This window comes from Leptidea sinapis, chromosome Z, assembly GCF_905404315.1.
Source record: "Leptidea sinapis chromosome Z, ilLepSina1.1, whole genome shotgun sequence".
NCBI classification, from domain to species: domain Eukaryota; kingdom Metazoa; phylum Arthropoda; class Insecta; order Lepidoptera; family Pieridae; genus Leptidea; species Leptidea sinapis.
The window spans coordinates 21,580,665-21,595,833 of record NC_066312.1 but is presented as its reverse complement, the minus strand read 5'-3'; the positions used below and the strand labels follow the sequence as shown (position 1 = coordinate 21,595,833).

At 35.4% G+C, this 15,169-nt stretch overlaps 2 protein-coding genes across 3 annotated transcripts in view; one reads left to right on the top strand and one right to left on the bottom strand.

Moving 5' to 3' along the window:
* LOC126978509 (glutamine synthetase 2 cytoplasmic-like) overlaps window positions 1-6,274 on the top strand; it is a 28,358-nt gene extending 22,084 nt beyond the window's left edge. For both annotated transcript variants that reach the window (XM_050827351.1, XM_050827352.1), the window contains 3 exons: window positions 1,363-1,620; window positions 3,955-4,094; window positions 6,103-6,274. In XM_050827351.1, coding sequence (XP_050683308.1) covers window positions 1,363-1,620; window positions 3,955-4,094; window positions 6,103-6,251 — 547 coding nt within the window. In that variant the 3' untranslated portion in view covers window positions 6,252-6,274. The remainder of the gene's footprint in view (window positions 1-1,362; window positions 1,621-3,954; window positions 4,095-6,102) is intronic.
* Window positions 1-15,169, bottom strand: part of LOC126978499 (chaoptin) — a 310,992-nt gene that overhangs the window by 159,260 nt on the left and 136,563 nt on the right. The window lies entirely within an intron of this gene.

Below are 15,169 nucleotides of genomic sequence, written 5' to 3'. Positions count from 1 at the left end.
GGCGCATGGGTACAGAAAACGGAAAACTATTAATAGTATATCTATCATGAAATGTTACGTTTCTACACAAACATGGTATGATGGAAATTATGAAAATAAATTACTATAGGATGTACCACCATTATCACGTGTTCCTAGTTCAATATATATAATATTCAAAGATGTTGGATTTTATTTCTTATTATTACGATAAGTAACGACCACAGCAGCTAGTTGTTATACGCGTAAAGATGATAAAAAAAAATAGTTTAAAAAAAACCAAAGAACAAGCGTGGGGTGCTTTTTAAGATATTATTCTTCTACATCCCACGTTTTTTTTATAATGAAATATATAATTTTTTTTACACTATTTTCAATTTAAATTTATTTTCTATTTTTTAGTTGAATTTTATATCAAGCGTGTTCTTTAGTTTTTTTTTAAACTATTATTTATTTTTCATTTTTTAGTTAATTTTTTTAGATTGAATGAAGGGATCTTAATATTTGTGAATAAAAATATTTTAGTTATATTGAATGATCACTTAATTCAGCTAGCCCGAGATCCCCGAATCCCCTCTTATAATATTTAGCTCAGTTAAATCACGCATTAATAATTTATAATGGAAATATAAATTCACCGCCATCTATTCGCTTCTAAACGAATTAGATACTTTAATTTTGTGGAACTGTCTTGACATGTCGTGCGTTTCCTTTGTAGTTAACAATAAATTACTAGATGGCGCTTATTAGTGATTTATTTATTTAAAAATTATATAAATTAAAAAAAATCCAATTTTGCTTTTGAAAAATTTAGTAATTTTATCAAATTAGTGTAATGTCATCGGTTCTCGATAAAACTACAAAGTTTGAACGAAATGTAGCCGTTTAAAGTGGGTCTAAATCGCGCCCAAAGAAGTCGGTTACCAATATACAAACATACAAATATATAAACATACAAGTGAAGCTAATATAAAGCGTGTAAAAACAAAAAAAATAATATTACATAATTTTGATAGTTTGTTATGCGTTCATGCCTTAGCTGTACTTAAGTAAGTCACGAACGTAAAATTTTTGACACACCTCGGATAGGAAAGGACATAGAGTAGGTACATTTAATTTTTTTAAGAATTCCAGAAAATGCGTAAATACGAATATAATGCGCACGAAATCGAGGGAAGAATATAATCATCATATTATATAGCCTACTCAATAAGCAATAACATGAATTAATACACCTTCTTGTGATAGCTCAAAATACCTTGATATCGGTGGCACTAAGTCGTCTAATTTATTAATTATCTGTAATTAAAATGCTAAATACGTCTCGCTTATATGAAAACGCTGTGCAGCTAGCTGTCAAAGTTATTATTCTTTATCTTTCAGATGTTGCCTGTACGCTGGAATACCAATATCAGGCACCAATGCTGAAGCCATGCCTTCACAATGGGAGTTCCAAGTCGGCCCCTCATTGGGAGTGAATGGTGGAGATGATCTCTGGGTAGCACGATACATACTTCATAGATTAGCCGAAGAATTTGGAGTAATCGTTTCTTTCGACCCCAAGCCAGTGAAAGATTGGAATGGTTCAGGCGCTCATATGAATTTCTCTACAAAAACAATGCGTGCAGAAAATGGTATTGAGTAAGTAGTTCTGGTTTGCCATTCACACTCGTTTTCCAAATGTATTTTGGATAGTGATAGTTTAGTATGCTAGATAGGAGTCATGATTTTCTATACATGTAAACCACTTTTTTTTAAAGAGAACGACAAAAAAAGAGTGATTGATGATAAGAAACCAAAGTCGCCCGTACTCTCTTGCAACTCTGTAATATCTTGACTAATTACACCAATAAGGTCAGCCCTAAAGAGTTTTGAAAGTTGCCTTTGAGACTCATCAATCAATCTGAAACACTGTGCAAGAAAGCTCATTTCACAATAATCAAAGTTGTAAATTGAAAAGTGATGGAATGACACACATCCAGATGGTTAGGCTTAGTTTTTTGTGGCGTATTTGCAATGATAGAATTCGGTGGCAGTGATCAAGTTAAACAACACAACAAGACTGGAATATAAAAAGTCATTTCATTTTATCATCGGGGAAACACCGCGCAAACGTTCTTTACGTTTGTTGTTACTGCAATATGATAAGTCACTTTAATATTTATAGTGACAGTAAGAAGGATGAGAGAATAATTATGTGAAATTTAGTTTTGTGGCACATGGTGTCGGTGTCAGGATGGGAGTAAGGGAGATTTCAGTGGCAAGAAATCTCAGCTGCTGAATTATTCGCGTTAGTGAATTTCTGACCTAATCTTATTCTTAATTTTTCAAAATGAAAAGAAGCCAAGTTTTATATGACGAAGTAAGCAATGCCCTAAATAAACGACATCGTGTAGGTACCGTTTAAGCGCTACTAACCGCGCTACTAATATATAAAATCGTGGGTGGTGGGTGGTTTCAATAAACTACAGGGTTGTGATTTGCCAGCGGTACTACAGAGCTTGGTATGAAAATAGCCTTGCCCCTGTGTAGTATCAAATCAGCTAATGCAACGGCTCAAGCACTAGGAACATCAGAAGGAAAACAAACCCTGCCCCAAGGATAATAGCTCTATACACGACAGATCGCTAGTGCTCTGCGACATTGCCAAGACAATTATCCTACATCCCAAGAGGGGCATCGACGTAGACCTGATAACTGTCAGGATGCATGGTCTGCAGAAGAGGCAGGCCGTCATCCACATCTGGGATCCACGTGACTCAACTAATTGCAAAAAGCTATACACATTATGTACATATCACATAGCTATTCCGCATTATGTCCCTTGAAGTCACAATATTTCAGCGTTTGGGATCTGTGCAAGCGTTTTGCCGACTAAACGCAGTCAAAGAGACAATTTGTCTCTGAAATACCACTTTCAGACCTATAGTCACACGCGTTGATGCGGTTTTGTAAAAAGATACATAGAAATGTCACGCTATCGTTTCATAAAAACAGCATTACTCCACTTCTTCGTCTCACCAAATTATATTCATTAAATTACTCTCTCACTAAATTATATACCTTAGCCTTTATCTTCGATTTTCAAAGAAATAATGGTACTATGTTAATAGTTTGCCCTAAGCGTTTCAAGTTCTTTGAGAAGAATTGGCCGGGAAACAGTAACAAAAGCCTTGGCTAGATCCAAGAAAACACCAGTGCGCTTGTATTTTTATACATTTTATTTCTCACAAAATCAGTAAAGTCACTCTCTGCGTCCACTTCAGAAACCATACTTAGCCAATATCTCATTAGACTCCTAATATTTAACCAGTCCTAAAATTACTACTTTACCTATTATTTTAGAAATAGTAGCCAGCAGCGATGGTCTATAGTTGCTTGGTTGAGTTGTATCGTTAGCTTTAAATATCGGCACTACATTTGCTATTTTTAATTTTTTTTCGGATTCATTTTACTATTCAACAAGTACTGTTTCTCTTAATTTTCTTTTTTAGCATGCGTGCTGTTGTAACAAACTCATCACGGCGTCTTATACATTTCAATAATTTTTATTTTATTTTATAAGCCTGTTGTAATCGAGGATCTTATAATATGTAATACAAATATAAGTCTACAGCAATTTTAACTTTGGAGAGAAAATAATTGGTTGCATCATAACATCAGAAATATTATAAAGTTCAGTCCAATCGGTTGCTTTCAAATATTCAAGGAAATTCTTTATACTTATTGATGACTAAGTTGCAGGTTTCTTCTTATGAATTGGCACGTCTGTCCTACACAATACTTGTATTAGTGTCCTTTATTCCCGACTGACAAACTATGGTAATAGAATCAAGTTTCGACTTGATCATACAGTGGTCTAGGCTGTTCGGTCCCCTAGTTGAGACGTGTGAATTCAAATCCAAATATTCTTCAACTCTCTTATAATAATGTATAAGTTGCTTTTATTCAATTTTATTCTTATTTTGTGCACAGAGAGATAGAGAGAGCAATTGACAAGCTTTCGAAGGCGCATATGAAGCACATAAAAGTATACGACCCTCGCGGTGGGAAGGACAACGAGAGACGTCTCACTGGACTCCACGAGACTGCCAGTATTAACGACTTTAGTGCAGGTATATACTACATAAATTGTATATTAGATTAGCTATCGAAGTCGTACAAAAAATTATATGACTCTCGCGGCGGGAAGGACAACGAGAGACGTCGCACTGGACTCTTTCAGACTGCCAGCATTAACGACTTTAGTGCAGGTATATACTATATAAATTATATATTAGATTAGCTATCAAAGGACAAGTAGAGGCGTTTCACTGGACTCCACGAGACTGCCAGCATAATCGACTTTAGTGCAGGTATATACTATATAAATTATATATTAGATTAGCTATCAAAGGACAAGTAGAGGCGTCTCACTGGACTCCACGAGACTGCCAGCATAATCGACTTTAGTGCAGGTATATACTATATAAATTATATATTAGATTAGCTATCAAAGGACAAGTAGAGGCGTCTCACTGGACTCCACGAGACTGCCAGCATAATCGACTTTAGTGCAGGTATATACTATATAAATTATATATTAGATTAGCTATCAAAGGACAAGTAGAGGCGTCTCACTGGACTCCACGAGACTGCCAGCATAATCGACTTTAGTGCAGGTATATATTATATAAATTATATATTAGATTAGCTATCAAAGAACAAGTAGAGGCGTCTCACTGGACTCCACGAGACTGCCAGCATAATCGACTTTAGTGCAGGTATATACTATATAAATTATATATTAGATTAGCTATCAAAAGACAAGTAGAGGCGTCTCACTGGACTCCACGAGACTGCCAGCATAATCGACTTTAGTGCAGGTATATACTATATAAATTATATATTAGATTAGCTATCAAAGGACAAGTAGAGGCGTCTCACTGGACTCCACGAGACTGCCAGCATAATCGACTTTAGTGCAGGTATATACTATATAAATTATATATTAGATTAGCTATCAAAGGACAAGTAGAGGCGTCTCACTGGACTCCACGAGACTGCCAGCATAATCGACTTTAGTGCAGGTATATACTATATAAATTATATATTAGATTAGCTATCAAAGAACAAGTAGAGGCGTCTCACTGGACTCCACGAGACTGCCAGCATAATCGACTTTATTGCAGGTATATACTATATAAATTATATATTAGATTAGCTATCAAAAGACAAGTAGAGGCGTCTCACTGGACTCCACGAGACTGCCAGCATAATCGACTTTAGTGCAGGTATATACTATATAAATTATATATTAGATTAGCTATCAAAGGACAAGTAGAGGCGTCTCACTGGACTCCACGAGACTGCCAGCATAATCGACTTTAGTGCAGGTATATACTATTTAAATTATATATTAGATTAGCCATCAAAGAACAAGTAGAGGCGTCTCACTGGACTCCACGAGACTGCCAGCATAATCGACTTTAGTGCAGGTATATACTATATAAATTATATATTAGATTAGCTATCAAAGGACAAGTAGAGGCGTCTCACTGGACTCCACGAGACTGCCAGCATAATCGACTTTAGTGCAGGTATATACTATATAAATTATATATTAGATTAGCTATCAAAGGACAATTAGAGGCGTCTCACTGGACTCCACGAGACTGCCAGCATAATCGACTTTGGTGCAGGTATATACTATATAAATTATATATTAGATTAGCTATCAAAGGACAAGTAGAGGCGTCTCACTGGACTCCACGAGACTGCCAGCATAATCGACTTTAGTGCAGGTATATACTATATAAATTATATATTAGATTAGCTATCAAAGGACAAGTAGAGGCGTCTCACTGGACTCCACGAGACTGCCAGCATAATCGACTTTAGTGCAGGTATATTCTATATAAATTTTACATTAACTAGTTCCCTAGTAGAGCTAATCGCTGATAGAACAGACAACAAACAGAAGACACTTTTGTGTATGGATTTATAAATTACAAATGGAACAATTCAATCATTATCATTCAAGTCTCTTGCATTAAGGCTTAAACCCGCTTAATACTTTGTAAAATACGTCCGATAGCTCGTTGAAAATTAACTTGCTTTATGGTGTATTTATTACTATTTCAGGTGTTGCCAACCGTGGGTGCAGCATCAGGATTCCGCGATCGGTCGCTTTCGAAAAGCGAGGCTACTTCGAGGATCGAAGACCAGCTTCTAACTGCGATCCATACGCTGTCATCAATGCGCTTATTCGTACTTGTATCTTGAATGAATAAACCCTTCTAATTGTACTTTTTTATATTTTTTTTTTTTGGAGAATTATACTATGATTATATTCATTCGGGTCACCCGTCGATTTATACAAAGAGTACAGATTTGTTGGTCGCCGAGGACATATGAAGCTACTGTATGGCGACCAACACTTTCACTTAGACTTGCTTATATAATATGAGGAGATTAACTTGAACAGCGTTCATTCCAGCTTGACGTGGCGCAGCATCTCTTATTATTTCGGACGGAGACGGATCTCTCCGTCTTTAGTTGAAAGGTGTATGGCATCCGGTACCGGTATCAAACTTATCCCGGATGAAATATTTAGCATAACTTTGTAATATTATTAACAAATTAATGACTTAAATCTATTAGCAAGATCCTGTGTGTTTTTTTATTATTAATATATATAGATATATATATTTTTATTATTATATATATATTTTTTGTAATGTTTATATGTGACGAGAATAGCAACGCGTTCAGCTGATGGTTATTAATAGGCCCTGCCCATTACAATGTAGTGCCGCTCAGGATTCTTTAAAAATCCAAAAATTCTGAGCGGGACTGCAATTGCGCTCGTTAGCTTGGGACATAAGATGTTAAGTCTAATTTGCCCAGTAATTTCACTACCTACGGCTAAGAAGGGCTTCTTACCGAAACCCAATAATTCTTACACATTACTTCTTCATGGCAGATAATGGCGGCATCCTGTGCCAAGAAGCCTCCCACTGGTTAATGGCCTTAGTCACCTCTTGCGGCACCCTTTGGTCTGAGACTTTCCTATTCTTTTTATGCCCTGGGAAACCACAGGGCAAAGCCATTTAATTCTATTATAACTGGAAAACTTACAGCAGAATACAATTAATTAAAGTTAGGAAAATATTTAAATTAAATGCTAATTACAAGGTCACATATATAGTTACTAGCTAATGACAAAATAAAGATATTATACACAACAGTGGATCATAAGTCAGTCATGTCCCGTTTTACAATTTTAACAACTTACTAATAGAAAACTCGTTTATGCAAATGTTTATCCCTTACTAGCTGATATGACAGGCACTGTCAATAGAAAAAAAATGATGTAAGCATTCAGTAATGATGTAGCCTTAAGGCGCCGGAAATATGTCATCGAAGTTATTGAGTTAAAAATGAAAAGGATTGTTAAGGTATTTGTGTGAACAGCTTTTAAATTAACGCTTTATAATTGCCCATCTTTTAAAGTATTAAAGTGGACATAGTATGTTATCTTTAGGAGATATACATATACTACCGCCATTTTGTTATATCTCAAAGGGTTTGGACAGCGTTTTCGGTTAAAGCCCGGACGCCTTATTTTTTCCAACACCTTCAACAAATATCGCTAATGTATACAAAAACGTAAACAAAAAAACAACAAATTATATACTAAAACATTACTCGAAACCCACGTTATCCATGGGTGGGTTAAACAGCATATAAATCGGTGCAGTAGTTTTCGAGTTTATCGCGAACAGACAGACAGACCGACGCGGCGGAGGACTTTGTTTCTATAATATTATGTATTGATGAAATGCCGTATTACGTAACTGCAATATCAAAATATTCACAAATGTTAGTTTCTTGCCCCGCGCTGGTAGGATTCTAAAATTTCGTATAGTGTACACGCTTTAATAAGTATTGTCTCTATAATTTTAGTCAGGCTTTTTAAAAAGTTTAATATGTAATAAATAATTCTGTTATTATCCAATAAAAAAGACTGCATAGTGCACGACGCCCGACTTTTCTTGTAAATAATTATTGAAAGTTCTGATTTTTGTGTTGAATATGAAATTTTGTATAGCACACACTTCCAGCTGTTCTAGATCAATATTTACATTTTCCTTTTTAGTAATCTTGTTCTGTAAAAACAAAAAATGAAATCTATAAACTATGGTCGATTGAGGAACCTATGGGGCCGACCTCTAATATAAATAAATATTTCGAGACGAGTAACACACTAAATATTTTTTTTATTAATACAGCTTACCTCTTGCTTACCTTTGCTGCTATAGCGTAGCTTTGAAGATCTAAGATATAGGTTCCCGTTGCCACGGAACTATAATATTAAATAAATATATTGGGTATAGTATCCTTTCGATTGCATTTGATTGAGGAAGCCAGTAATTCAGACCAAAGTACCGCGTAGCCCTGGCAATTATTCAGTTATCGGTATGTGTAGGGGATATCGTGTAGGGGATATCGCGGAACAAAATAAGGAACTTAGTTTTGACCTTGTGCATAAAATTTTATAATAATAATAATAATATTGACACACTTTTACACAAATTATCTTGCCCCAAACTTGGCATATGCCAAGTTGTAGGCTATATAGCCTGTACCATGGGTACAAGACAACGATATATTTAATACAATATACTTACTTAAACATACATAAATACATATAAACATCCATGACTCGGAAACAAACATCCATATCCATCATATAAATGATTCGAACCCGGTAGGTGCAATCTTATATCAGCCGAATGATGTCCACTGCTGTACAAACGCCCACCTTCTATATCCTATAAATGTATAAGACTTAATTATTTTATGTAAAACATTGCTGTGCCCTTGCAGAGCGTCACATAATGCCTACCCATTTAATGTACCACCCTTATGTAAAATGTGACTTGCAATAAAATATTTTGATTTAATTTGATAATAACAAGAATTCAAATTGATGCAGAATGATGCAAATAATAAAATATATTTACTTTTTATTTTGGAACTATTGGTCTTCAGGAGTCCTAGTTTTTTTTGTAATAAACTTGCCACTTTATCTATGTATAAAAATGTTGTATAACTATAAACCATGCTGTTTCGATAATATTATGTTTATATCGTGGATATATCCGACCATACGTTATTAGGCTAGCTTACGTTGCTACGGCCAGTGTTTCAGTTAATGGCATCATGACGTGCGGCATTTTTCTATGTATCTATCCTACTTTAATATTGCTTTTGCGCTGTAGAAAAGAGCTACTATTTCTGAATTTCAGGAAATTTTAAAAGACTCACTATATGTGCATAGAGGCATAGACGGAGACGATTAGACATTTAGCTTAAATTATTTATGTATGTGTCTAAGTCGAGAATCTTGCTGTTACACAATGTTAATTGCAATCCTAAATTGACGACCCGAGATTGATATTGCAATCCATATTCTAATTTTAGTATTATAAAACCGATTTAAACAACAGTATGGTGATAAGTTGCAAGCCATGTATGGATCGACATATATGCCAACCATTATGGTTAAGCCATAATATGGATATTTTTAGATTGGCATTTGTTTAAATGTGACGTATAATTATTGTTTTCTATAGTAACTTCATTTGTAAATTAAGATATGGCATTTCAGATTGCATCGATTGATTGATGATAAAAAACCTGGATTCCAAATAATCTTACACTAGATATCGGATATTGAAATGGGCCGTAAAATATTATACTGTTGCAGATGTATTTGTGAATAAAAAAATTTATATCCTTGAGGACTCTATTGGAATTGAAACGAAAATTGTAACATATCTTTTACAACTACAATCAAAAATTTAGTTCTATGAAGTACATAATGTGAAAAAAGTATTTTTTTTTCAAAACACGATAACACTGACACAGGATTGTTAAATTTACAGATAATTTATTTGCATTTGTAAATTTTTTATTGAGTTCTAAAAAAATTTCAGAACTCGACTAGTTGCATACTCGATAATTATTTTGGAATAAGATTTACGTCATTGAATAGCGAATTTTATTTTCTAGACACTTTTTGTTTTGCCATATGAATCCTCTTAACGGAATATTCCATATTCATGATCCGGTTTGATCTTTTGAAGTGAGAAGTTTATTTAGTTTATTTTCATCATTACCACTTCGCAAATTGCTTTATCAAGTCATCTTTATAGCATGAGCCAATTGCGTGACTTCGCTAATGTCAATGTTCGATAATAACAAATGTTGTACTCGTATACCGAGTTTGACTTTTACTTAAGATCGCAATGTGAACAAATATTTTTTCATGCACTAAAATCAAATTAACAGCAAGGAGAGGGCTATGCTCGGAGTTTCCGTGCGAGATCGAATCAGAAATGAGGTGATCCGTAGGAGAACCAAAGTCATCGACATAGCGCAGATGGTTGCGAAACCGAAGTGTCAGTGGGCAGGGCACATAGCTCGACGGACAGATGGCCTTTGGACCATTAAAGTCCTACCGGAAGACGTAGTGTTGGCAGGCCCCCACAAGATAGACCGATGATCTGGTCAAGGTGGCTATAGGTTAGATGAGGGCAGCGCAGGACCGATCGTCATGGCGATCTTTGCAGCAGGCCCTTGTCCAGCAGTGGATGTCGATGATGATGATGATGAATAGCTAGGTTTGTTTATTTTCACTAAAAGAAACTTTAAATTCAAACAAACTTCGAGAAAGGATGGAGATTACAATATGGTACACTCCCAGATTGGTGCCCATTGGTTCAGGATGATTGCGAACAAAGATCTTAATCAGATCTAAATCACACAATGAAGCGATGTCTCTACGCAATGCCCGTCCATGGAGCACTGGAACCCTGACAATGTAACACGGCGCGGTCAAATGGTTTGAACTGGTCTGTTCCTTATTTTACGTACAGATATTAATTACCTAGTCTTGCTATAGTCTGGTCAAATTACTAAATCTATTCCTTAATTTCCGTACCTATATTAATTACCTAGTCTTACCATAAATACTGAAACCATGAATGACAGTTTACAATTGTGTTTTAAAAATCTTCGTTGAAGTCTCCAAAAAGTACTCCATGGACCATGCTTCAACTGATAACTATTATTTTTTTCGAAATTTAGATAACTTTTTGCAAGTGGAAAAATTCAACTCCGATGGGACAGTCCAAACCGCCTTCAAACATTAACTGATTCCCATCCGAATGGCTTTTTTAGTAAAGGTATCAAGGTTGAATATATAAAATAGCAATAGTGCATAGAAGTGAATAGCAATGGTAGGGGAGCGGGGGCACGTTGTTACAATTTTTAGATAGTTGTTAATATGACAAAAGCTATCAAATAAATTATACATTTGATTACTTGTAATGTTAGTATGTCTATTTAGCTATTAAAATATGACTGAAATATTATTAAAATTTACGTAATTTTTTCACAGTGGAGAATTTATCAAAACAAGTAGATTGTAACATCTTACCCCGGAATTGGGGCTAGTCGTTACATCATCGGGGCACGATGTTACGGTAGATAAATAAACAAAATCATCAGTGATACATACTTTTTTATTAGTATTTCAAAACGATATAAACAATAGAGATCACTTTATACAGTCTTCTAACATTTATGAGTAATTATAATATCTATTACGGTAATAATTATTTAAGTTGTTTGTCACTTTGGCAGGAATATTTTTAAATCTATATATATATATATAAATGAATTGCTGTTCGTTAGTCTCGCTAAACCTCGAGAACGGCTGGACCTATTTGGCTAATTTTGGTCCTGAATTATTTGTGGAAGTCCAGAGAAGGTTTAAAAGGTGAATAAATAGGAAAATACTGCTAAATTAAATAAACACAACAAATTTGTTTTTCCTTTGATGTGTCCATACATAATTTCTATGAGAGAATCTATTGACGTACGGTTTGACAGTTCTGCTGTGAAACAATTTCATTACGACAGCAGGGTGCATATTTTACGAAGTAATTTTTGATGTTATGATATATTATTGACAAATTCATATAAATACATTATTTTATTTATTATATACAGAACAACGTCTGTCGGGTCAGCTAGTCTTATATAAAAATTCTACTTCTGTCATCCATCCCGAAGAATTGCCCGCTCCAATCGCTGGTCCAGTACAAAGAAAAAGATCCGTGTATCTCATTTTGGGGAGCACGAACATCGGCGGAACTGAATTCCCAGCAGTATTTATGGCACATACATGCAAGAGTAATAAGTGCCCCTCTTTCGGCAGATATGATCGCACCGACCTGTTTTTGACCCCGGGCAGCAACTATTTTAGGCTTCTGTACCGTCGTGACACTTGTTTCGTCAACGTTCCATATTCTTGAAGCAGTGAATTCATATTTTTGGAACAAGCCTTGCAGTTTGTCAAAAAAAATCTTTAATGTTGGTTTTGTTGAACGATGTTGCTCTACTCAAAGATGTAGCTTCTGGTGTTCGTAGAGATAGTTGAGGATTTCTATCCATAAAACTTTTAAACCAGTCCGGCTCAGCCGTATTATTTTTATGCCCGCTTGAATATTTTTTAAGTCGAGTTTTAGAGCACATTGATAAGCTAGTTTGCTTACTTCTGTTAGTAGTAAACCAAAATATATTTCTGAACTTTTGAGTAGATAAGAAGCTAATTTATGTTCTGTTTCTTCTGAGAATACCAATGTAGGTATAACGGAACCCAATGAACAATTATTGTTGTTTTTGGTTTTTCTGGCATACCTGGATAAGGACATCGGACACAAATCAAACATCTCGCTTCCTTTACGAATGCTCGTTTTATCCTGCAGTACTTCTGCTGCAGCAGATTCATAAACTTCTTAACTAGTTGTACCTCTTACTGTTTTTCTTTTATAGTTTCTCATTCTGGAAAAAACAAAGAATATGCAGAATTTTTAAAATGAGAAAACGAACGGTACAATATCAGATATGGTAATATTTTTGTTACATGTAACAACTTACCCCAAACAATTGTAACTACTTGCCCCATGGCACGTTTTTTAATACAAATTGAAGTCATTATTAATCGATATTGATAGTAGAATAAAACAAAATTATGAACGTTCAAGGTTAAAAAATTTGTGACAAAATAAAAAATATAGTTATCAGGAATCAAAAATTTCGTAAAGGATTTTTGTACTTACTTGGTCGAAATTGGGACACACGCCAACCGGGACAACCTAGCAGCTCAGCGCTTGGCGGGTCACTGATTGTTTTTATCTAACGCACGATGTTATAAGAAAACGAATGAGTCCAATTATGTCCATAAAAGAGTTTAAAATCCCGGTAAAAAACGCGTATAACTTCTAATAATAATATCTTCCTATCACATACGTTATATATATATATATATATATATATATATACGATACTCATTGTAACTAAAAGGTACTGATACCGTTCCTATTATTTATATGATTACTATTTTATCTACTACACTATTTTATTGTTTGTATTGAAATGGCTGATTTTGTTGGGGTCATCATTTGCAGGTCATGGATTTTTTTTGTGCGTAACCAACCATCGTGTACCTCCGGATGATTCCTCTGTTATCATCATACTATGTGGTCAACCACTATAACAGTATTACTGTGTTATTATTACAACATAAGGTCAATGAATATTTAGCATGATTCCATGATATAACAATACTTATCACTATAGGGACGTCATTATTTTTTTATATTAGAGAAGTGAGAGTACGCTCTATGCTAAAAGGTATCTAAATCGCATAGGTTACACTTACCAGAGGCTCCATTGCACAGGAAGCCGGCTAGATTATGGGTACCACAACGGTGCCTATTACTGCCGTGAAGCAGTAATGTGTAAACATGTGTTTAGGGCAAGGGGCGCCGTAGCTAGTGAAATTACTGGGCAAATGAGACATATAACATCTTTTGTATCAAGGTGACGAGCGCAATTGTAGTGCCGCTCAGAGTTTTTGGGTTTTTCAAGAATCCTGAGCGGCACTGCATTGTAATGGGTAGGACTTATCAATTACCTTTAGCTGAACGTCCTGCACGTCTCGTCCCTTATTTTCATAAAAATAATGTCGCTATATCGGTTTACGCACGCAGATAAGTAAACAAACTGGATATTGCGAGGTGGCAAAAAGTTTGGAAGTGAGGAACGGGCAATGGTAAAATGCCAGACAGAAACGGTGCGAATGAATCTCAGCAGAGATTAAGAGTATTAATTCAAACACGTACGCAACGCCAAATAGTCCTGTCCTGAGATGACATGATATTCCTTGATTGAAGACGCTTTTCAAAGAGCATTACTCTAAATGATGGAAAATTGGTGCGTTTAAGTGCTGCAGGAAGCTGTGATAAGTGAAATATGACATGTCTTACTGACACTACCCAGCGTTCTCGACTTGATTACGGATCTGAACTGTTGCGCTGTACATTGATACCATATACCACTTACTACCACTCCGTAGATTAGGCGGTCGTGAAGTGCTGTGGTCATACAGCATTGTACGCGACAAGTGTGCCGAGTGGATCAACATTATCTTTCGCGACGTGAGCCACAGAGTCGTGTAATCTGCGCAGTGCTGGAAATACAGACTGATAGAAGTGTCCTTGGCAAACCTTGGCGAATGTCAAGAATGCACTAGTCGCAGTTATCGCAATTATCAATAATTATTTCCCTTCACCCCTGAGAATCTTGACACATATTTCCAAAAAAAGGCCGGTAATTCTGCTGTGATTCTTCTGATGCTGCAAAAGAGTAGGTATGCACAGTATTATTACTTTAACCAAAGAATATAAATTATTACGATTAACAATAAAAATATACGGATGACCAAGCCTTGCACGGATTTTTAAGAAAATACATTACTTGAACAAATAAAAACTAATAGGACATCTGGATTCGTACCGGGGTCTTCTGTTTTCCAGATCACCCAATATCCCATCTGAGCTATTCAAGTCTTGTATATCGCACCCTGGAAAGGTGCGCAAACTGCCGCCAAATGTTTGTATGCTTCCATTTCAAAAAACACAATGAAATTCCACTCCCGCCCTTAACTTTTAAATTGTATTCTCGATTTCCCTACACATACACTAAAAGTGCCTTACATATCGATATCACCATGACAAAGCAATACTATTATCCTACTATTTTAATTGTATGTGTTCATCATAATGTGGTTTGT